Raw genomic sequence first — 23,702 nt, forward strand, 5'->3', positions numbered from 1 at the left:
GGGAGTACGTGCGGTTCATTTGCAATTCGGACACTTCTAAATGCATGGGATAAGTGGGCTCTGTAATCCCCTTTTAAAGTTATTCAAATTGCATTGCAAATTGGCCGCCTCAATTGTAAGAATAGTATTGTTACATATTATATTCTTATTTCATTGGGTTGATGCGGCAGTGTCTATTAGTCATTATTATCAGTAAAATAGAAGTAGAATTTGATGAAGGTGTAGTATGTTAGATTACTATAAAAATCTTAAGCAGATGAATCATGCACTCCAAGCCGCCCAAGGCAAGCATACGGTGCAACCTAAATCGCACTGAAATTTAAAGATATTAATTATGTCCCTTCTTATATATATATATATATATATATATATTTGGGACTCCGGTGTGCTTAAGTAATTAAGCACGGTGGTGGCATGACATGTGTCACATCACCGGCGTGCTTAATGTTCAAGCACGCCCGAGTCCCATATATCTATATATATACATATATAGATATATATATATATATGAAAAAGGAATATCTTATTGGCTATCTGGTTTTGCTCGGACAATTAATTAACAGGATATGTGGCTCATCTAAGACACCTATTTAATGATAGTAAAAACTCTGAAAACCCTAATTAATTAGGAAGCCGGCCACTCAACATCATTGAATCATGATCAATACGCAACAGATCGATCAATCATTATTTTCTCCTCGAAAAGAGACTAATAACCACTACAAAGTCTATAATAAATATAGAGTAACGTATTAACGAATAGCACCCTTCAATTAATATTTAATTGAGATATCGTATGGGGTTCGAATTTTGCTTGTATTACTGCGCATATGACGCGCAGTCTTGTCGCTCACGGGTCCTATGGCTGCCTGCCTATATAAACGACTGCCGTCTGTCAAGATTTCGTCTCTCTGTGTAGAAAGAGAGAGAGTGAGAGAGCTAGACATGGCTTTCAGGTGGCTTCTCCATTCTGCATGCCATGTCATTGGGTTGCCGAAGGACACTACTAAGCTGGACACAAATGAAGATCATCGTGTCATCAGTAGCTTGAAGGTCTCTAACAATGGAGGATTGGAAAAACACCCTTCAAGTTCAGGGTTCCAAATGCCTCTTCACTACCCTCGCTACAAGAAGACGGACTACGAGAAGATGGAGGAGTGGAAGGTGGAGCTTCTTCTCAAGCAATACGGGCTGAGCTTTGAGGGCACTCTTGATGAAAAGAGGGCATATGCAATGGGGGCTTTCCTGTGGCCTGATCAATATTAATTATTTACCAACTTCATGCAACCGATCTCTCCATGCAATAATATTGGTTTCTTGTTTGGTTTGTGATATGTGATAATAGTTGCAAGCTAGAATAAACGACAACCTTAATTAAGCAAGCATATGTATTCACTATATATATATATATTCTTTCTCATAATGTTTCAAAGGTCATCATCAGATGAAAAGAGTAGTACTTTTTTGTTTTCCCCTGGAAATATAACACAACAAAAAGAGAACAGTACTACTGAAATGGGAATGCATATCCATGGCTTGAAAGCTTTTCCCATACTTTTTTAAGCAATGATAAAATCTCCCATTGAGTTTTAAAATACTTAAGAAAAACAATTTCACCCTTAGAAACTTGAAAAATATTGCATGTGTTTGTAATTCAGCTCTCACTTCAACTAAATATTGCATATGTTGGATCTCACATTTAGGAAAAGTTTAAGTTCACACAAGAAAAAAAAAAAATTAAAATATTAATTTTTATTAACTTAACCTTTTAGAATGAGTTGTGATTTAGCACCAAGAAAAGCGCATCGTGTTTAATACTAAGAGATCATTAATTAGGAACGCATATACTTTAAATTAGTTAAGCAATTGTTGATTGAAATTGTTGGTGTCAATTATTGCTTAGGTCTAGAAGAGACTAATTTGTAAACAAGAGTCGTATTTCAAGGAGGCATCAATAATAGAATTTCAATGTCGATTGCTTAAAATGGGGAATGAGTGGCTGGAGTATGAAGAATAGCCGTGATTCATGTAGACATTTGCAACCTTGCAAAGGAAGCCACCCTTTAAATTTGTGTATAAAAGGAATGGATTTGGCCACGTGTAACGTGAAGTAGTCCATTGATTTGTGTTAGACGCAATATGTCCCATTTGCCAAGCGAAAAAGCAATCATGATTTAAATAAGGAATAAATGCTTTTTGAGTCCTAGGGTCCCTATTGAGTTTTCTTAAATATGATGTAACTTTTAAAATCATCAATAGATTAAAATTCAATAATGATCATCTCAAATTCAATTGTGATATTAAAGGCGCGACATCACATTTGGGAGGACAATAATCCTCCTTATAGCTTTACTCAATACTAAATGAATGAAGCACATAGAAATAAAGTCATATAGTTCTTCTTATTGAGACTTTATTTCTATGTGCTTCATTCATTTAGTATTGAGTATATATATATATATATATATATATGACAAAACTGTGAAATGACAAAAATGTCTCTCAACTATTAAAAACAGACTAATTTCTAGTTCATTTGAACGGGAGAGAATCCTGTCCCGAATACAACCGGCCGAGAATCTTCCGACGACACTAGGAGCTAAACATAAGAGCCTATGAGACTTGACGTGCAAAGCTCCTTACTTCTTCAAATGTTTATTTCTCGAAAAGATATGAAGTAATTAGTTATCTGTACGTATTGCATGCCATTTAGACAAATGAACGTTGCATTTGCGCTCTTAGTAATTTTAGCCCATCCTCATCCGTTTCTTTAATTTTTGGAGAAACTTCACTTTGGCCTCATGAACATCCGCTCGATTTTACAAACCCTCTCTGAACTTCCAAATCTCTCATTTTAGACTTTTGAACTTTCAATTACTTTCAATTAGAACCATTCCATTAATTTTAGTGGTTAAAAATACGAAAAAAAGACCAAAATGTCCTTGATTTTCATTTTTTTTTAAAAAAAAAAACGTTTTGGAAGTTGAAATTTTATACAAAAGTCAGGGATATAAACGTCATGTAACGTTTAAAATCTGACGGAGGGGTCCACATTGAGAGTAATTGAAAGTTCAGGGGTCCAAAATGAGAGATTTGAAAGTTCAAGGAGAGTTTGTAAAATCGAGTGGAAGTTTAGGAGGCCAAAATGAAGTTTCTCCTTAATCTTTTTACACGTTCGGTTGATTTAGGTACATTTTTTTTATAATTAATCATTGAATATGTAAGACCCACACGAATATTACTTTAGTCTATTGATATCGCTTTATTTTATTTCTTTTTAGAGAATATTAAAAGTCAGAAATATGCAGAAGTAACAATATGAGAAGAAGAAGTGAACAAAATTAGGAAAATTGCTTTATCGATTGATCCACTGCATGCCTTTGAAAAGAAAAAAATTAGGCACAAAATTAATTTCTTAGAAGTCATAAAGAAAGTAAAGATTACAAAAAGAAATTGATGACATTAAAAGACATGGGGGCAAGCCAGCTGCTTCAAATGCATTGACAAGCCATAATTGTTGACCTCCAGCGTTCTCAACTTCTCCTTGCTCCTTCAACGCCCTGATTTCCTTGTCGAGATGGGCACTAACCCGTGCGCAGACGATTCTTTCAAATTCTTCCAGCACTCTTGTAAGGATATATAATTGCTAACACTTTTTTTTTTTTTTTTTTTTCATATATATATAAAATTGATTTGGCTTTTAAAATTACCATTAGATTTGTAATAGCTAGGTTATTACTGAATTTTGGTTCTAAATATAATTTTAAACGCTAAATCAATTTTGAGTAGACAAAAAACACATTAGTGACTTCTATTATTATTCTTTTGAACCCACTAGAAGTTGCGGGACTAAATTACGATTCTTACATTGGGGTGTCCGACTTTTGGTGTAACTAATGTCTTATATTGATATTTTTAAATTTCAGTGCAATTTAGGTTGCACCGTACGCTTGCCTTGGGTGGCTTGGGGTGCATGATTCATCTCCTTAAGATTTTTATAGTAATCTGACATAGTACGCCTTCATCATATTCTACTCTTATTTTATTGATAACAATGACTAATGGATACTGCCACATCAATAATGAAATAAAATATAATATATAATAATACTATTCTTATAATTGAAGTAGCCAATTTACAATGCAATTTGAATAGTTAAGAAAGGGATTGCAGAGCCCGCTTATCCCATGCATTTAGAGGTGCATGCCCCACACCCCCTTCTTTGTGGACCACTCATATCGTAAGTGAGCCCCCCTTCTTTGTGGACCGTCCGAATTGCAAATGAACCACACGTCCCCTCCTTGGCCACTCCAATTATATGGAATATTGATCATGTCAATTGCCCTTATTGGCTTGCTTGTTTTGCTGGGACAATTAACAGGACACGTGGCTCATCTAAGACACCTATTTAGGGCAAATGCTTTTTTGCATTCTCTCACCCATCTCCCCACCATCTCCTCTCTCTTGTATTTATTTATTTATTTTGAAAAAATCAAGCTGATGAAAGAAGAAAGATGGTGAGGAGATGGGTGAGAGAACGCATTGTAGCAAATCTCCCTATTTAGTGATAGTAAAAACTCTGAAAAGAGAAACTCTAATTAATTAGGAAGCCCGCCACTCAACATCATTGAATCATGATCAACACGCAACAGATCAATCATTATTTTCTCCTCGAAAAGAGACTAATAACCACTACAAGTCTATAATAAATATAGAGTAACCTATCAAGGAATAACAATCAAATTATGAGATCCTTCAATTAATATTTAATTGAAATATCGTATGGGGTTCGAATTTTGCTTTTGTATTACCGCGCATATGACACACAGTCTTGTCGCTCACGGGCTGGGGCGGAGTCAGGGGGTTTGAGAGGAGCACTCCTCAACTCCTAAAAATTAAAAATTTCATATGCCTCCCTCAATCATGATTATGCCCCTTCTCAGCAACTCTTGAGAGCAAATGCCCCCCTCGATGGCCTTAGCTGCATAATTATGCCCCCGAAGCCCTAGCCATGATTATGCCTCTAGGAAAGTTTCAAAAGAAGTTGAAGAACGTAAGATTGAAGATGAAGAAACCGCACCGTTTCACTAACCCAATATTTTTCTTGAAGCTTCTCACTTCATTGCGTAGATAATGAAAAAAATACAATTATTATTTGAAATAATATAATTGATAAGACCAGTGGCGGAGCCAAGCAATTTATATTGGGGTGTCGCTAAAATTTTTTTGGCGTCCTAAAAATTTTCTCCATCATAAAAATTTAGTAATTCATATGGATATTAAAGGTTATTTAATCATTCAAATTAATAGTGAAATTAAATTATTGTTTAGTCAATGTTAATATGGATATAAGCAACAAAATAAACATTAAAAAAAAAATTTATTCCCAATACAACCAATACAAAAGTGTTCTAGTTTGCTATAAACATGAGCAACAACAACAAAAATCCAAACAAGAATTTCAACAATCAAAATAACCATTCAAAATATTATCTAACTATCACAAACACATAATAACATAAACTACTTATGAAATAAACTTGAGCACAATTAATAGTATCTAAGAAAAATGAGTACCTTTCAATAAATTAGAGGTATCTTAAGGGATTGCTTGAAAACAAATCAAACACAATAAGATCTAGCCGAATGATGTACGTAAACCAATAAAAACAAATAATGAATTAGAAAAAGAAATGATGGAACACACAAAAAAAAAAAAAAAAAAAAAAAAAAAGGAGAAGAAGAAGTTATCTTCTAAATTGTCTTCTAAACTTCCTCCCCACACTAATTAATTTTGTTACTTATATTTTAGTTTAAATTGTCTTCTATTAATTTTAGTACTTCACCTCCTCACGCCTACTCCTCTATTTATTTTTTTATTTTTTCTTCCTTAAAATTCAACTTCACACCTTCTAGAATTTAATGCTTACATCTACTCTCTTCATTTATTATTTTTCTTCCTTAAAATTTCGATCACTCACTCACTCTTCTAGTATCTAAATTCTAAGGCCTATCTTCGATTATTTTTTCGCCTTAGTTCTCCTCACCTTCTAGAATCTAATGCCTTTCTATTCTCTTTAATATTTTTTTTTCTACCTTAAAACTCACACGCAAGCCTACTCCTTGCAGGCATTTTTTTTTCCCTTAAAAAATGGCATTCTTACCACTCATTTCTAGAAGATTAATTTCCACCACCATTTCCACGAAACCCTCACTCCTCATTGGCTCACTCCTCACCTTCTCATCATCTCCTCTCATTGCTCTCACCTCTTCTCTTCTCATCTCAAGACTCAAGCTTTCAAACAAATGAATAACCAAATACCCACTAGGACTACTGCTAGTGGAAAAGATGAGAAGGTGAGGACAAGATGCGGTGCCGTGGTAGGATAAAAGAAATTTTTTTTTTTAAAAAAAAAATCCATGGCACCCCCAAAGACCAACGTCACTCCGCTACTGGACAAGACAAAGGTATTGGAGCAAGAGAAAAAGAAAGAAAAAAAAAATACAAGAAGACAGGCGTGCAAGTGTACAGGCGTGAAAAATACAATTGTTTATTTTAAATAATATAGTTGGCAAGACAAAGGTATTGGTGCAAGAGAAAAATAAAGAAAAAAAACACAAGGCCAGGCGTGGAAAGCAAAAAAGTAGAGTGACACAACATTTGAACGGGTCCTATGGCTGCCTGCCTATATAAACGACTGCAGTCTGTCAAGATTTCGTCTCTCAGTGTAGAAAGAAAGAGAGAGAGAGAGCTAGACATGGCTTTCAGGTGGCTTCTCCATTCTGCATGCCATGTCATTGGGTCGCCGAAGGACACTACTAAGCTGCACACAAATGAAGAACAACGTGTCATCAGTAGCTTGAAGGCCTCTAACAATGGAGGATTGGAAAAACACCCTTCAAATTCAGGATTCCAAATGCCTCTTCACTACCCTCGCTACAAGAAGTCAGACTACGAGAAGATGGAGGAGTGGAAGGTGGAGCTTCTTCTCAAGCAATACGGGCTGAGCTTTGAGGGCACTCTTGATGAAAAGAGGGCATATGCAATGGGGGCATTCCTGTGGCCTGATCAATATTAATTATTTACCAACTTCATGCAACCAATCTCCATGTAATAATATTGGTTTCTTGTTAATTTGGTTTGTGATATGTGAAAATAGTTGTAAGCTAGAATAAACGACAACCTTAATTAAGCATATGTATTCACTATAGTCTATATATATAGTTTTATCTTTTCTTTCTCATAATGTTTCAAAGGTCATCATCAGATGAGAGTATTACTTCTTTGTTTTGTTTTTTCCCCCTGGAAATATTACACAACAAAAAGAGAACACTACTGAAATGGAAATGCATCCATGGCTTGAAAGCTTTTCCAGGCTTTTTTAAGCAATGATAAAATCTCTCATTGAGTTTTAAAATGCTTAAGAAAAACAATTTCACCCTTAGAAACTTGAAAAATATTGCATGCGTTTGTAATTCAACTCTCATTTTAGCTAAATATTGTATATGTTGGGTCTCACATTTAGGAAAAGTTTAAGTTCACATAGGAAAAAAGAAGTTAAAATATTAATTAAATGATTAAATTAACTAATTGTTATTAAGTTAACCTTTTAGAATGAGTCGTGATTTAGCACCAAGAAAAGCGCATCATGTTTAATGCTAAGGGATCATTAATTAGGAATGCATATACTTTAAATTAGTTAAGCAATTGTTGATTGAAATTGTTGGTGTCAATTATTGCTTAGGTCTAGAAGAGACTAATTTGTAAACAAGAGTCGTATTTCAAGGAGGCATCAAGAATAGAATTTCAATGTTGATTGCTTAAAATGGGGAATGAGTGGCTGGAGTATGAAGAATAGCCGTGATTCATGTAGACATTTGCAACCTTGCAAAGGAAGCCACCCTTTAAATTTGTGTATAAAAGGAATGGATTTGGCCACATGTAACGTGAAGTAGTCCATTGATTTGTGTTAGACGCAATATGTCCCATTTGCCAAGCAAAAAAGCAATCATGATTTAAACAAGGAATAAATGCTTTTTTCTTTAATTAAAAATTATATATAAACAAACAAAAAATCATATGTATTATATTGGTTTATAATTTAGGAGGAGTACTAGAGTCCCTATAATTGAGTCTTCTAAATTGTAATGTGACTTTTAAAATCATCAATAGATTAAAATTCAATAATGATCATCTTAAATTCAATTGTGATATTAAAGGTCACATCGTATTTGGGAGGGCTGTAGTCCTCCTTATAGCATTACTCAATACTAAATGAATGAAGCACATAGAAATAGAGTCTCAATAAGAAGAACTATATATATATATAGATATATCCGCCTTTGCCTAACAATATTCCGTTATCCGCCTGCATATGTGTGAATAAGCGAGTATGGTATTTGCCCGTTCAGAGTTAAGTTGAAAATCTGTCCATAACCCATGTAGATAGACTGACAGCGGATGCGGAGCAATTTTTAACCGGTCACCTAAACAACTCTTAAGTGTTTTATAAAAATAAATGTAGATAAATACTATTGTATTCTCTTCAAAGATAAACAGCACAGTTGGTGACTATAATCCATGCCTTACCCCTATGGCTAGCCGAGTAACTGACAATATGAATTCAGCATTGGTCCAGAATTTTTCTGTGGAGGAGATTGAAGCGGCTATGTTCCAAATGGCACCGCTCAAAGCTCCAGGTCCAGATGGGCTGAATGCGTGCTTCTTTCAAAATAATTGGCCTATTATGGGCAAGGAGGTATGTCAAGCCATTATTGATATTTTGAATGTCGGAGTGATGCCACATGATTTGAATTTGACTCATGTCACACTTATCCCAAAACTAAAAAACCCCATGAGAGTCACTGAATTTAGGCCTATAAGTTTATGTAATGTGTTATATAAACTTATCTCAAAGGTCCTAGCAAACCGTTTGAAAAAGCTTTTGCCCAATATCATTGCCCCTACTCAAAGTGCTTTTATCCCGGGGCGCCTCATTTCGGATAATGTCCTTGCGGCATATGAAACACTTCATACTATGCACACGGGGATGAGGGCGAAAAACGGATTTATGGCGGTTAAGCTTGACATGAGTAAGGCGTACGATAGGGTGGAATGGGGTTTTTTGGAGGCGGTGATGAGACGGATGGGTTTTCACGATCGATGGGTTTCTCTTGTTATGATGTGTGTTAAATCGGTGAAATATTCAATCTTAGTGAATGGAAAGCCTTGTGGGTTGATTACCCCATCTAGGGGCATCCGACAAGGTGATCCCATATCACCTTATCTCTTCTTGTTGTGTGCAGAAGCTCTTAGTTCCATGATTACCCAAGCAAACCGAGAAGGTGTGTTATCGGGTGTGCCCACTTCAAAAAGGGGTCCGAAGATAAGCCACCTTTTTTTCGCAGATGACAGCTTATTGTTTTGCAGGTCGAATGTATCGCAATGGAATCGCCTGTCAACTATTTTACAATCATACGAGATGGCGTCGGGGCAGAAAATGAATACAAGTAAGACGGCTATATTTTTTAGTCGAAACACACCCCACAGCGACAGAGATCAAATACAAGGGCTGGCTGGAATCCCTGTCAATCAAAAATATGACACCTATCTCGGGCTGCCTGCCTTAGTGGGAAGGTCACGAACGAGAGCTTTTAACAGAATAAAGGATCGAGTATGGAAGCGTCTTCAGGACTGGAAGCTTAAATTTTTGTCCCAGGCGGGGAAGGAAATTCTAATAAAAGCGGTGATTCAAGCTATGCCAACTTACAGCATGAGTGTCTTCAAGCTTCCAAAGGTTTTATGTTCCAAGATTAATTCACTCATGATGAAGTTTTTTTGGGGTCATAAGGAGAGAGACAAACGGATTCATTGGGTGAATTGGAATAAAATGAGTTCCTCAAAAGCTATTGGCGGTATGGGATTTCGCGATATAGAATGTTTTAATAAAGCTCTATTGGCGAAGCAAATATGGCGCTTATGGAAAACGCCGGACAGTTTTATTGCGAGGATAATGAAAGCTAAATATTATCCAAATTGTTCGGTGTTAGAGGCTGTTTGTGGAAAAAGGCCGTCCTTTGCATGGCGTAGAATACAAAGTTCAAGTGACCTGGTCAAGGAAGGGATGGTGTGGCGAGTTGGCAATGGGAAAAAAATCAGAATTTGGCAGGATTGTTGGCTTCCCTCCCCAACCACTTTTCGAGTGATCTCCCCACCACGGATATTGGACGCTTCAGCCACTGTGAGTACTTTGATTGATGAACAAACTAAATGGTGGAATTATGCTTTGTTGGAACAAATTTTTTCGAAAGAAGAAATTATCTCCATTCAATCCATTCCAATTAGTGTTACGGAACAAGAGGATGTTCTAATCTGGAGGGGAACGGCTAAGGGGTTATTTTCTGTAAGAAGTGCATATCACCTACAAAAAGAATGTGAGCAGCAGAATAAAGCTGAGAGCTCTGTTTCACTTCGAAATTGTACACTATGGAGGCACCTGTGGCAACTCACCATTCCAAATGCAGAAAAGCATTTTCTATGGAGAGCCTGCCATGATTCCCTGCCCACTCGAGCCAATTTATGTTCGCGCAAGGTTATAACTGATCCTCGCTGCCCAATATGTGAACAGAAGCCTGAAACTCTTTTTCATACATTATGGCAGTGCCCTGCGGCGCGTGATGTCTGGACTGAAGGTGGGATTTGTTTCCAAAAGAGCAGTTTTGAGGGTCCTGAATTCCTACAGGTGGTTGAAGGAATGTACAGCAGGTGTGATCGATCAGAATTTTTACAATTTGTGGGCATAGCTCGGCGAATATGGCTCAGGAGGAATGATTTTATCCACAATGGCTCGTTCACCCACCCGGAGTCCCTGGCTAAACAGGCTCTCCAAGCCACAGATCTGTTCCAAATTCTAAAGGACAGAAGGCAAACTGAGGAGGCATCAATGGAAGAAAATCCGGCTCTAGCATGGACAGCTCCACCTCACGGTTGGTTTAAAGCCAACTAGGACGCAGGGGTGGACATCAAGAGAGGATGAGTGGGGCTGGGAGTTGTTATTCGCGATCACCAGGGCCATATGTGGGCTGCTCGTAGCCAGACGCGACAGGGATACCTGGACCCATCAATGGCCGAAGCAATGGGGGCCCTGATGGCAGTGCAACTTTGCCTGGAAATGGGGATCCATCAAGTCCAACTAGAAGGCGATGCAAACACGGTAATAAGGGCGGTAAACTCAGAAGATCCAGATGAGAGCAACCGGGGACAGCTGACTGCAGATATACGAGTGACGTTACGGGCCATACCGGCTTGGGAAATGCATTTTGTACGTAGAGAGGGGAACCAAGTGGCCCATGCTTTAGCTAGAATGGCTGTAACTGAAACTATGCAAATGGTGTGGCTTTATACCCCACCGGAATGTATACGTGATCTTTTGCAAGCAGACTTATCTGCTTTGCAAGCTTTGCAATAAATGAATAGCGAATGCTACTGATTCAAAAAAAAAAAAAAAAAAAAAAAAAACAGCACAGTTGGTAACACTTTTTAAGTACAACTTTTTGTTTATTAGGAAAAAAATAAAAATATTAATAGATTACTCAAAACAAAAACCACTCAAATTCCATTTATGTCATATTATAACTAGAAGGCAAAAAAATCCCTCAAAATTTTTTTTTTATAACAAACGAGCCCTAAACAGGCTAGCTCCTCTAATTAGCCTTTTTCCATAGTTTCTTTTTGAAGTACTTGCATATAGCTATCCATATTGGCTTTGACTTACTGCTATTCCTGCGTGTAGAGGACCACCTAATCATCGGGCCAATGGCTTCATTCCCTTCGTAGATGATCTTAATCTCACAGCCATCCGGTGCATTATGGAGGATCTGATCAGCAATCCCACTACCCCTCTTCTTCGATTTCCTTTCCAATTTTTAATACTAACTAATAAGACAATTCTATATATGGAAATTCAAAATGTCTACATCCTTGTTATTACTATACCTGAATTCCAACAAATTTTAATAAGAAATAAGAGAGGGGGCTGCCGGGTTGGGATGTCCAGGCAAATCTTTAGGCTTTGGACCATCTCGAGCCCAAAAGCCCCTCTTTCATTCCCTACCCAACCCGAATTTCAAGAAATTTGGGTTGGAATATAGGGATCCAAATTGGTTGTTATTGTATATTTGGATATTGTACCTTAATTTTGCGGTTCCAAGCACTAGTTTTGTTATATTGAGAGCTGGGATGAGGTTCAGAATAGCCTTCACAATGTTATCACTTTCAATGAGTTGAAGATCAACCTTTACCTGTTTCATTCTTACAAAAAGTAAGAGGTAAAAGAAGAATTAACCTTACATGTGAGTCATATACGACCATTGCTATAAAAAATTGGTAAAGATCGTTACCTTGGAAGTAGAGCATGTGTCAAGAAACTTTTGAAGAAGTTTCTTTCTCTTGCCCCTTTCTTGGGACACGTAGCTCTTCACCATTTCTGGTTTCACTTGACTTCTTGGAAGCATTCCTACTATCATCATAAAATGAAAGAAAAAAAAAAATCTTAATTTAGTTTGCTGGTTTGCTTAAGATAACAGTTTTATAAATGTTTTTTTTTTTCCCCTATGCGATAATATTTTAACACATTTAAAAGAAAATAGTAGAGATGTTTTACTCTCATACTCTCACCCTCTTTACTCCCACATGTTACAATACGATGTGGCACGTTAGCCAAAAAAAAATTGTCCAACCTTTTCTTAGCTAGTTGGTCAACCCAATGATTGCCAAAGGGCCAAGAATTATGAGAATGATTCAACCACCATCAAACTGGTTGTAGGGGTGGCCGAAACCACTCCAAGCCAAATGGGAGTAGTTGAGCCACCCCTATATTGCAAGTAATTAATCGGTGGCTGAACCTTGGAATGGTTCATGCAACCACCCCTTTGGCGAAAATGAAAGTGGTCGGCCACCCCATTTTTACCAATGGAATTTTATTTGTTTTTTAGTTCTTTTTTATTTTGATTTTTTTTTTCAAAATAATATTGAAAACTCATCTACAAGTGTCGCATTTTTAGTAGATCTTTGTTAAAAAAAAATGCAAGTGCAAGTCGGTCTTTAGGTCTATAATTCTGTTTTTTCAAAATATTTTCTCAATTAAATTTCTTTCAAAAAAAATTTCAAATATGGACCACACAAAGAAGTAGTGAATTACATCAAATAAAATTTTCAAATCAAAATTAAAAGAAAAAATTCAAAATGATATTAACATTTATACCCTTAATTTGGAAGTACTTCTACAATAAAGTTTCTTTAATTTAGTTGCGAGGCACAAAGAGAAAGAGAGAGATATATAGAGGGCTTACATGGGCTTGGAATGTGGCGTATCGGAGGAAAGACATGTATGAGATGAAGGACGGTGGAGGGAGTAACAAGGTACCTGAGCGTCCACATCAGCGCGTCCATGCTTGAGCGTGACTCCGTCTTCCCCACCGCCACAAAAACGCTGTCGTTCCATTTCTGAAAATCAAAAGAAAACAAACTACCCTCGTAATCATATTCATGGTTGATCTCGAACAGATCATCACTACTTGAACTCTCTTCCTCGTACTCCTCGGATATCGCAGACATCATTTTGATCGTTTTCTATGGCTAGCTTGATGATCTTGTTATGCCATGGATTTGAAGCCGCTAGCTTCAAGTTTTTCTTACGTACTGCATGTGGAAACTTATGCAGAGGTAGATAGAATTGGAAAATATATATATATTTTTTAATAATTTTATAAATTCAATATATCCACCTAGAAGAATCCAAATAAAACAGGAACTTTGTTTACTAATTAATTACTTCTTAGTCCTTATTATTGTTTTATTAATTTAATTATTACTCCTCATTCCGCATGACACGGGGACCCATCTACTTTTTAAAAATGTAATTAAATCTATTATGGTTTTAAGCGTTTTTAAAAACACACTTCCTTCCATATATACTTGTTGCAAAGATTTCTTCGAAACCAATCATTGTTTTTAAATTGTTACATCAATTAGAAGTTATTAGCTATCATCACTTTGAACAATTCAACGTATATCTCCTCAACATCACAATTTTCTTCATATTTTAAAAATAACATTGATTGATGTGATAATATCGCAACATTTAATTACTTTGAATACAATAATTGGGATTTGAATAAAATATAAAATGAGTAATTTTATAAATTATATTTTTATTTTTCAACTATCTCTCGATATTGCTGTCATGGTACTTCAAACCTACCATTTGATAAGTTCTTGTTTTAAAAAAATTGAATCCAAAAGTTTGTTGAGATTGTCTTGACAACATTACAAAATAAAAATGTAGTATATAATATTACTCATAAAATTATGCTATAATAACACCTAGGCACCCAAAGACGAGGAAGGACAGAGCAAGCAACGAAATGTTTCGAAGAGTTAAAACCAGAACAAAGCCATCATTATTCATTGGTCATTTGTATGTTATATTATAAATTTATAATAAATAAATAAAAAAACTCGATTGATTCTACCATGGGGGCCAAATCCAATGGAGGGGTGACTACCAAACCAACATGTCCACCTACTTAGACAGGTAGATCTTCACTAGAGCTCTCTCACTCCATTTTAAATTTTGATCCAATAGTGATTTTGAAAGCCACATCAACTTTAGAAAAATAAAAAGAGAATAAATAAATGATCATAACATAGCAGTTTAAGACTTGTATAAATTGAGAGAGGGACTTCATCATGTTCACACAACATACCAATTCAAAGAACCCAACAAACACAAACACAAACAAAAACACCCCTTTCAAGGCCATCCCCTGATAGGATTCCTCTCAACAAAAAACTCCCCCTATTGCTTACAAAGAAACAACAAACAAAGATGGAGAAAAACGAGGATCAGAAGCTCCAAACTGCTGACAAAATCGACAAGTTCCAGTTCTTGAAAAGGACTTTACAGCTTGTTCTCTCAGTCTCTCTATTTTCTTTGCTTCTTTGCTCATCCTCAGGCTGCTTCTGCTGCTTTCCCCATTCCTTCAGCGTCTTCTTTTCCGCGTCCCTTTTCTCACTCTTCACGCACACCCTGGAAAGGAAGTACATGTTTCTCATTTGTTTTGGAATACTTGCTGTTCTAGCCAAAAGCTCTGTTTCTTGCAGCTCTTCACCTTCTGATCAGACTGATCTTGGTGGTGCATACTCGGATTCTGATGTGTCTGCTATGAAGGCATCAGTTGTTGACGAGGAAGTCCATGTGAGAAGTACTGGGTCGGCAGAGAATGTCCGTTTTGTAGCTAAAAGAGAACAAGAACAGGAAGAAGATGAAGAGGAAGAACTTGCAGAAGCTTTTATCGCAGAAGATGAAGGGAAAGAGGAAGTAGAAGAAGAAGAAGAAGAAGAAAGTGGGGTAGTGGTGGGACCAGAAGATGAGGAAGAAGCACCAGCAGCTGCAAATGATGAGTTAAACAAAAAATTTGAAGAGTTCATAAGGAAAATGAAGGAAGAAATTAGGATTGAAGCTCAAAGACAACCAATAGCAGTCTAATGTATATTTTGAGAGATCTGCCAGAATGCTTTGTTCTCTTTTAAAAATGACTAAGCTCTCATGGTTTCTTCGAACCCTTTTTTCAGCTGTATGCATGTAGAACTTTGCCGCTTTCTTCTTGTTCTTTTACTTCAACTAGTTAGGTAAACCACAAACATATGTTCGTATGAGATTGATGATAATGGTGTCAATGGTCATGTAACCTTTTCAATGTTTTCATCATGTCGTTGATTAATATTGATGTTATGGTAGTCACAGAATGACAATAGAACTTGTAGTTATGCGTGCAATCAATCAAATTTGCTTTTTCTATTCCAAAAAAAAAAAAGATGACAAGCTGATATTTGTCCCATCTGTCATGTACTATATTATATTGTACAGTGCAGAAACCGACCATTCAATGAGGCTCTTACACTTTTGTGGCTAGAAGTTTGCAACCATCGTTTTCATTGTTTTATTATTAATATTTTATCAAAAATATCATGGACAGGGTAGCTCCCAGAAGGTAACCTCTTTGGAGTTATGATTTAAATTGAATGAATCATGTCAAATTTTACCTGCAACTGCAAATCAAATATGAGAAAGAAAGATCTAGAAGGGCCCCATATTGATGAGTTGGAAAAAAACCAGCTTTATCTGCCTGCAAATAGGGACAAGAATATAAGTGCCAAATAATTGTGAGAACGAAAAGTTGAATTCTTATGAAAGAAATAAGGGGCACTAATAGTATGAAGATCAGTACGACTTGTCAATGTGGGTCCAGAAATCGAACCTGAATTCATTTGAATCAAGTGGTCAGGTGAAACTAACATATTGGAGCAATTGGATCACAACCATGGCATTGATCACTTCACAGTATATCTTGTACACAAATCTGCCCTATCAGTTTGAGTGTTGTATATAAAAATTCTTAATTAAGTGACTGAGACGACAGAAAATTAATTAAAAAGGAAAAGGCATGAAGAATAGTTAAAGGTAAAGCTGCAGAAGTTTCAATAAAGGAAGCACGTCAACAAGAAAAAAAGAATGGGGACCTCAGTAACGCATATGTCACTTCCTCCTAGAAGCTCTGCTGGGTTCAAACAAGGACATATACTGCCTAGTCCAGCTGCTCAAGAAACAATAAATAAGCCAGTCCCCAGAAACTTTATAATTCGAACCATTTGTAGAGGTTATGTCTGGATTGCAAATTTTAGACATGAATCCACAAACCAATCACTCTTTTTTATCCTTTCAAGCATGACTTTGCCAACATAAGACTATGTAACACAGCTCTGAATGTTCAGCAGATTAGGAACTTCACTCACAGTACGATGGACCATAACTATTTGTTACTGGGTGTCCTGCATCTTGAAGTTTACATAACCATTGCAAATTATACAAGAGCACAAGATAATTCTATAATCAGTCAATTATAAATAAATAAGTAAAAATATCAGGTAAGCGAAAAGAACTGATGAAAGAAAAAGAAAGAATGGATGCAGTATTGAAGAAGAATCATTCTCATACCTTGTTAAATCAAGCAAGCACTTATTGAAAAGCACGAGTTCAAAGTTAAGGCGAGAAAGGGTAAGAGCAGTATAAGAGGGAAACTATGCTTCATTACTCGAAGAAAATTTTGCCAGTTTACAATTTACACCATTATAGGTATATCTATTTGACCTCATCTACATTCTTTTCAGCCTAGTTATTCATACAGGAATCCCTTATAACTGTTGGCAATTGAACAACGATCAGTATTCTAATTTACAATTCTAGTTAACCCTTCCCAGAATGTTACCTCTTCTGATTGAAAGTAGTCAACCAGAATACATTATCAGTCACTCTTCCCACCCTTCTTCAACTTTCACTCATACTTTCTGTCACCTGTTTGTTCTTTCCATTAGATGAAGCACCTAGTGGTTGCATTTGCTAGCATACATGGAACCCACCACTTTAAATCAACAAGTTGGTGACAGTGTCAAATCCATAGCAACATCAGTCTCCGGTAGATTTCTGACCTCATTAAGGAGCCTTGTGAGTTCTTTGGTTAGTTCGCTGCGAACATAATCAGAACGCTCCTTTGTAATGGATGATTCTGTGAATAGAGTTTCAGTAAGGCATTGATATTCTCGAAACCATGCATCCTCACCATTTTGAGTACTGCCATCTTCATAAATAACTGGAGAGCTTTCCCTCCGCCATCTACTTAGAAAATAGTTGTCAGGAAGCTGAAAGTAGTTTTTTATTATAAGTACCCTTAGAGCATGTCTGCACAAAATTCCTGAAGATTCAAATTCCTTACAGGAACAACGGATTTGTTCATCTTCAGGTATGACAAGACGTTCTCCATCCATCTTCTTGAAGTGGCGTACAATATATGATCCATCAGCCATTTCAGATGTTGCATACTGCATGGCCAGCACCAATTCATTTTGTAAAGCATTAAAGGCAAAAGGTGTAAGAATGCTTCGTGCATGCTCTTCAATGGGTATGCATGTTTTAATATGCATATACTGCATCTCTAGACGTGCATGATTTTGAAAATTGGCAGTAATACCAACCTGAAAGAGTTCCAAGTGAAGCAATATCAGAGCAAGGACTACAGAGCATAATAGCATATATCATAGCAAGGAGAACAGATCAAAAACCTTTAGACAACCTACCTGCTCAAAAAAACTACGTAAACATGTTTGTGCACTAAAAACCCCTTTCAAGAATGCATCTACAGACTTTGAATATGACTGAGACGCCATTTGGGCAAGAAAGTAACCTCTCATATAGGATAGTGCCCAAGATGTCCGTAAAGAAAAGAGTAAAGCAATGTGTTTGTCAGAACCAAGTCCAAACATTGAAACCATTTGATTCCATCTAAGTTCAAATTCATCCACATTATCCACACGATATAACACATCAAACTCGGATTTAAATTCTGCATAGCGAGATCCAAGTGGAAGAGAGAGCCAACTCGGTAGCTTGGAAAGAATATTCCACAAAGAAGTGACATGTTTAGTGCCTGGTAACTCGCTTGTTATAGCATCCCTAAGCCCAGGGTCAAGATCAGTTAGAATTGCTTGTGGACATCTTCCTCTCATGAAACGGAGAAAAGCCTGTATCCAAGGAGGAAAAACAATTTGTTGCAAGGGAAGATATATGAAAACATAACTAAAACGAATACAAAGGATATTAGCAGTAAACCTGTAAAGCCCATGAGAAGGAACGGGGTGTTTCATCCTGCAACAGGACACAACCATAGAAAATGGTTCTACCATGGTTGTCAATGCCAAGCCATGCTCCAAAAAGCATTCCATATGTGATTGATCGGTTAGTAGTGTCAAAATAAACTACATCACCAAACATGGTGTATGCATTAATTGAGTCACCATATGACCAAGCAATATTTTCAACCTTATCATTCTCATCCACAGTAAAATCATAGACAAAGTCTTCATCAGTCTCTTTTGTGGCCTTGCAAGCCTCAAGCAGTTCCATTGTATCAGTCTCTCTTTTTTCAGTGAGCAAAGCATCGTTTTCTTGAACAACCTTCTTACGGTTTTGAACAAAATTTCTAACATCCCTCTCCAAAAATGGCAATTGTCCGCCTTGAATCCCCTTTTCCAACTCCAGCACCTTCACTATACGATGAATGGGAAACCCGGCTTTAGAAAGTAACAGTATGCGCTCCTGATCTGCCTCTTGAATTTTACGATATGCAGGAAGGAGGCGCACTTGGTCATCTTCCAAAAGTTCATGGTTATGAACATTACTGAACTGCACAACAAACCACTGAGAAACCCCTTCAACAATCTCCTTTGACAAATACATTTTTGCATCACATCCACACCTCACTGATTTCCTATCCCTATGGTGTTCCCCAGTAGGCTTTTTCTTCGCAGGCGCAAACCCGGAACGATAACAAACAAAGTCGCGTTTATAAATACCCAGTTGCGGACTTAGTCTCGACCGCTCTTTCCTAATCGAAAACCCATTTTTTCTAGCAAAATTGCCATAATACTCAAATGCATCATCATCACTCTTAAATACCATTCCAACATAAGGAGCAACCATTGCTTCCAATGGCGCCATATCATTCTTCACCAATTGAGATGCTAAGGATGTTTCTTCAGCATCACCCTCATATGCAACATAACATTTCCAATCCCCACATGGGCATTGCTGCCGCCGTATCCATATGTTTTTTGACGGTACCGATGTCATTATGTACACTAGGATTGAACATATACAGCTCAGTCAAAGTTACCCAAAGCCCCAAAAACTAGCTGGCAGTACAAATTCAACAACAAAGTTAGCAAACAGAAAAATTAAAAGATTAACAAAAATGGGATTTTCTTGTTAGGATAAGATATGCAATGAACTAAACACTAAAACCCAGTAATGCCAAGATATTTTACCTATAAATTATGAGAATTAATGGGTCTAAAGCTGCAAGGTGTTTGAAATAAATACTGAACAGACGACAAAGAAAATAGGAACAAAATGTGAAAAAAGACAGTAATTTAGGCTTGAAGTTGGTCTAAGAGAACTTGTTAAGTGCTGAAATATCACGTACCAGTCAGAGAGGGAGAGGGAAATGCTTAAACCCTTGTTCTGCTTCTTCTTCCCCAAGTCGAGTGATCCTGGTTTTCCCTCTATTATGGAAAAATCCCACAAAATAAAGTCCAACTCAGTGGGTAGTGGGTACTGAGTATTCCTGGGCTTTTGTTTGGGCTTCTAAGAAAAACCAATCATTCAGGCCACGATTGGGCTGGGTTCAGCGCACCCATATCGCTGATCCAGTGACTGGATTTCGGCCTGGGTGGTTCACTGGGTGAGCCAAGACAACCAGGACCGGGATCCATTCAATTTGTCGAACCGTCGAAACACTTATTCGGGAAAATGGGCCTTTCAATGAGTTTTGGTGGGTAAAATTGCTTGATGTCACCCGAGCTAGTATGGATACTCCAAACTAGGGCTGCATAAGCAGTTACGATTAGCGGTTATTGGCTATAACTACTAACCGCAATCGCCTAGGGGTTAGCGGTTATTCAAATCAATAACTGGTGATTTTATAACCATTTTTTTTATATGGGTTTTTAGGCTTTTTAAATTTTTTTAGCCATCATTGAACCTATTTTTTAGGCTTATTTTGAACGTTTTGGGTCAAAGTGTTCCCAAAAAATGAAAAGAACATGTTGTTTTTTAGGTTTGCAATTTTTTGAATAAGGCTTGGCCCAAAACATCACATACCACATTATATTTCACATATATACCATCATGCACGGCCAAAACGATGCCGTTTTGGTGTTAAATGGCGTCGTTTTGGATGTTATATTATAATTATTATTAATATAAAATATATAATATATATTTATATTATTATATATAAGGGTTTAAAAGATTAGTAGTTAGCAGTTTTTTATAACTGCCTACCAAAACAATTATCGGTTAATAGGGTGGTTATAACCGCCCGCCGTTTGAACACAACTACTCCAAACCATGTCTCTTGGTCATTTCATGAATGTCCCGACTCCCTACGTGTGTGTTTTATGCATATTCAGCTATTTACCATTGAAGGAGTTTAAGCTCAAGTAATGTATGCCTACTATATATCACGTGCGTTCGAGGAAATATGAAGATCTTTCTTGGGCCTTATGACTGGCCCATTAATTTATTAGTCGACCCAAGTTCAGTCGCAAGCATTGCTCCAAATCCCCTGTTTTAACATGTCAGCATTGGTTCTTGTAATTGTAGCATGATGTGATCGTTTGCAGAGGTCGGCAACAAAAAAATCCTCCAATGAGCATGTGCCATATGGCTGGCGGTTACGACATATTAGCTATAAAAAAACAACTGACCAAGTAAAAAGGTTTCCTAAGACGTTACTTTCTACTTTACCAGATTAATCTCCTCCCTTATATTATTTGTTAGTCCGCTCCGACAAACTCTTGTACTAATTAAGCCAACTGCTTTAACAATGTTTAAGATTAGCTCCAATAATGGCGGGGGTTGGTTGCACTAAAAAGATGTTAAATTATTTTGTTGACTTTTGGGGCATTCGAGAATAGAGGGTAGCTTTTTGTTTGTAGTTTGTGATGCTGTGCATGTGGGTCTTATCTTAATACGTACATAGAGGCCAAACTGGCAAAGTTGAAGTACCCGCTTGTGAGAAACTGGCCAGTTGGAAGCAGCAGAGGGAATCTTGGTTCATTATCATCACTTTGAAACTACTGCTCTCATGGCCTCTCATGGAAAAGTGTAGGCATCAAACTCAAAATTGATTTTGCGATAACCAGCTTTCTCAGGTAAGACAGAATTTTTATTTATTTATTTTTTTTCATTTTCAATGACGTATTGGTTCTGTTTCTATCTCCCATAAGCAGCACTTTCTCTGCTTTCTTTATATTTTCTTTTAAATATTTTGATTTATGTTTGACCCATCTTCTTTAATAGAATTTTAGTTATATATATATATATGGGATCAGGAAGGTGATATCTTAAATGGCTTGATATTTTAATTCGTTTCATTTTCTTCAGGTTTTTATGTTTAGCTTTTAAATGTACAATTTGCTACAAGGCTAATTTAAACTCCTCTCATAATCTGTATTCTGCAGGTTTTCCCTGAATCAGATGAACCTTAGTTGAAGTTTCTGATGGCTTCTGATGATGATGCTAAAGAATCATTGCTTCCAGATATGAAAGATCATTCTCATCTCAATGAAAAGAATAACCTCCAGAGAAGAAGAGAAAATGGGGTGGAATATCCTTTACCTTTTGAATCTATATTTGTGAAACAACAATTTAGTATCAAGCATGTGGTTGTTTTGTTGGCTGCCTACCTAGGTGGAGGCACCCTTTGTTTCTTCCTCATCAGGCATCAGATCAAGGGCAAAAAAACAAGTGGGATTCTTGATGCCATTTACTTCTGTGTTGTTACAATGACCACTGTAGGATATGGGGACCTTGTGCCAGAAACCATATTGGCAAAACTACTTGCATGCATTTATGTCTTCACAGGCATGGCTCTTGTGGGGCTGATTCTCAGCCAGGCAGCTGATTACGTGGTAGAAAAGCAGGAAATCCTTGTAGTTAGAGCCATTTACATGCGTGGAAAAGTCAGTCCAGATGAAATTCTTAAGGAAGTAAAAACCAACAAAATTAAATACAAATTTATTATGGTGGGGGTTCTTCTTCTGGTGCTTATTGTTGTAGGAACTGTCTTCTTATTTGTTGTTGAAGAATTGAGCTTTATGGATGCATTCTATTGTGTTTGTTCAACAATCACCACTCTGGGGTATGGGGATGAGAGCTTCTCAACTGCAGGAGGTCGTATTTTTGCTATTTTCTGGATGCTGGGCAGCACCATTTGCTTAGCACAGTTCTTTCTCTACCTTGCTGAACTATACACTGAAAGAAGGCATAGATCAATGGTGAAATGGGTTCTTTCACGAGAATTGACATTCTCGGATCTTGAGGCTGCTGATCTTGATCGCGATAAAGTTGTTAGGTAAGAGTAATTTGCATAATGTTAATTGGTGTTTTCAATAATTAGCTCAGATTTGGCATAACTCTTTATGTGTCTTGTTGGTGTCCTTTATCAGTGCTGCAGAGTTTGTCATATATAAGCTGAAGGAAATGGGGAAGATTAGCAGCGAGGATGTTTCACTTGTGATGGAGACATTCAAGAGACTTGATGCTGATCAATCTGGAACTTTGACCAAATCTGATCTTAGGCTATCGCAATCATCCCAAGCTCAGATCTGACAAACATAATCTTTTAAAGTTGATAACTCAGACCTTTTAAAATTTCTATAGTAACTTATAAAATAAGTTGAGATCTTTTCTATTGGTGTGTTATTTTGACGTGAGAAGCACTTCCAAGCTTTTATCCAAGGCTCATTGTTAGAGAAAATGGGACCTTTCAGGGCAAGAAGTAAGGGAGCAAAATATGGAAATGCAAGCTCTCTTAAAAACTCAAGTTATCTTGAAACGACCCTTAAGTACTTGACCAATAGCATTGATATGTAGCTTCGAATGAGAGTGTTTGAGGGGCTCTAAATGTAATTGGGAAAGCCAAGAGCAGAAAAAGTGAGGTCCTCTCCTTGCAGAGAGCAGCTTTGGCAAGTGAAGTTTCCTTTGAAAAGGTTGATGATATCACCATTCATAAAGGAATCAAT

At 36.9% G+C, this 23,702-nt stretch overlaps 6 protein-coding genes across 6 annotated transcripts; 4 read left to right on the forward strand and 2 right to left on the reverse strand.

Annotated features, from left to right (window-relative positions):
• The first annotated feature begins 922 nt into the window (after window positions 1-922).
• On the forward strand, window positions 923-1,378 carry LOC132172879 (uncharacterized). The gene has a single exon (XM_059584441.2). The coding sequence runs from the start codon at window positions 946-948 to the stop codon at window positions 1,264-1,266; it is 321 nt and encodes a 106-aa protein (XP_059440424.1). The 5' UTR covers window positions 923-945; the 3' UTR covers window positions 1,267-1,378.
• Window positions 1,379-6,738: 5,360 nt separating this feature from the next.
• LOC132172857 (uncharacterized) lies at window positions 6,739-7,242 on the forward strand. Its single transcript, XM_059584426.2, has one exon. It carries the CDS (start codon window positions 6,760-6,762, stop codon window positions 7,078-7,080), a length of 321 nt encoding a protein of 106 aa, XP_059440409.2. The 5' UTR covers window positions 6,739-6,759; the 3' UTR covers window positions 7,081-7,242.
• A 4,462-nt stretch (window positions 7,243-11,704) lies between these two features.
• On the reverse strand, window positions 11,705-13,541 carry LOC132170198 (U-box domain-containing protein 35-like). The gene is made up of 4 exons (XM_059581087.2): window positions 13,352-13,541; window positions 12,401-12,519; window positions 12,192-12,301; window positions 11,705-11,915 (listed from the first exon to the last, which is right to left on the reverse strand). The coding sequence occupies exons 1-4, from the start codon at window positions 13,449-13,451 to the stop codon at window positions 11,705-11,707; spliced, it is 540 nt and encodes a 179-aa protein (XP_059437070.2). The 5' UTR covers window positions 13,452-13,541.
• Window positions 13,542-14,719: 1,178 nt separating this feature from the next.
• LOC132172247 (uncharacterized) lies at window positions 14,720-15,784 on the forward strand. The gene has a single exon (XM_059583717.2). It carries the CDS (start codon window positions 14,890-14,892, stop codon window positions 15,547-15,549), a length of 660 nt encoding a protein of 219 aa, XP_059439700.2. The 5' UTR covers window positions 14,720-14,889; the 3' UTR covers window positions 15,550-15,784.
• A 1,348-nt stretch (window positions 15,785-17,132) lies between these two features.
• LOC132170663 (putative protein FAR1-RELATED SEQUENCE 10) lies at window positions 17,133-20,176 on the reverse strand. The gene is made up of 4 exons (XM_059581727.2): window positions 20,099-20,176; window positions 18,727-19,808; window positions 18,195-18,638; window positions 17,133-18,092 (listed from the first exon to the last, which is right to left on the reverse strand). Exons 2-4 carry the CDS (start codon window positions 19,744-19,746, stop codon window positions 17,490-17,492), a joined length of 2,067 nt encoding a protein of 688 aa, XP_059437710.1. The 5' UTR covers window positions 19,747-19,808; window positions 20,099-20,176; the 3' UTR covers window positions 17,133-17,489.
• A 1,521-nt stretch (window positions 20,177-21,697) lies between these two features.
• On the forward strand, window positions 21,698-23,382 carry LOC132171596 (two-pore potassium channel 1). The gene is made up of 3 exons (XM_059582961.2): window positions 21,698-21,830; window positions 22,140-23,032; window positions 23,127-23,382. Exons 2-3 carry the CDS (start codon window positions 22,179-22,181, stop codon window positions 23,287-23,289), a joined length of 1,017 nt encoding a protein of 338 aa, XP_059438944.2. The 5' UTR covers window positions 21,698-21,830; window positions 22,140-22,178; the 3' UTR covers window positions 23,290-23,382.
• Window positions 23,383-23,702: the final 320 nt, after the last annotated feature.

Source organism: Corylus avellana, chromosome 1, assembly GCF_965113065.1.
Source record: "Corylus avellana chromosome 1, dhCorAvel1.hap1.2, whole genome shotgun sequence".
NCBI lineage: Eukaryota > Viridiplantae > Streptophyta > Magnoliopsida > Fagales > Betulaceae > Corylus > Corylus avellana.

What these genes read in the sequence shown, in the direction of transcription:
- LOC132172879 (XM_059584441.2), top strand. Translation starts at nt 946, where the DNA reads ATGGCTTTCAGGTGGCTTCTCCATTCTGCATGCCATGTCATTGGGTTG.
- LOC132172857 (XM_059584426.2), top strand. Translation starts at nt 6,760, where the DNA reads ATGGCTTTCAGGTGGCTTCTCCATTCTGCATGCCATGTCATTGGGTCG.
- LOC132170198 (XM_059581087.2), bottom strand. Translation starts at nt 13,451, where the DNA reads ATGGACGCGCTGATGTGGACGCTCAGGTACCTTGTTACTCCCTCCACC. An exon ending in ACGCCACATTCCAAGCCCAT is followed by an intron (nt 12,520 to 13,351) that starts GTAAGCCCTCTA and finishes TTATGATGATAG; the next exon opens with TAGGAATGCTTCCAAGAAGT. An exon ending in CTTGGAACCGCAAAATTAAG is followed by an intron (nt 11,916 to 12,191) that starts GTACAATATCCA and finishes AAAATTGGAAAG; the next exon opens with GAAATCGAAGAAGAGGGGTA.
- LOC132172247 (XM_059583717.2), top strand. Translation starts at nt 14,890, where the DNA reads ATGGAGAAAAACGAGGATCAGAAGCTCCAAACTGCTGACAAAATCGAC.
- LOC132170663 (XM_059581727.2), bottom strand. Translation starts at nt 19,746, where the DNA reads ATGACATCGGTACCGTCAAAAAACATATGGATACGGCGGCAGCAATGC. An exon ending in CCTTCTCATGGGCTTTACAG is followed by an intron (nt 18,639 to 18,726) that starts GTTTACTGCTAA and finishes CCTTGGATACAG; the next exon opens with GCTTTTCTCCGTTTCATGAG. An exon ending in TACGTAGTTTTTTTGAGCAG is followed by an intron (nt 18,093 to 18,194) that starts GTAGGTTGTCTA and finishes GAACTCTTTCAG; the next exon opens with GTTGGTATTACTGCCAATTT.
- LOC132171596 (XM_059582961.2), top strand. Translation starts at nt 22,179, where the DNA reads ATGGCTTCTGATGATGATGCTAAAGAATCATTGCTTCCAGATATGAAA. An exon ending in GATCGCGATAAAGTTGTTAG is followed by an intron (nt 23,033 to 23,126) that starts GTAAGAGTAATT and finishes GTCCTTTATCAG; the next exon opens with TGCTGCAGAGTTTGTCATAT.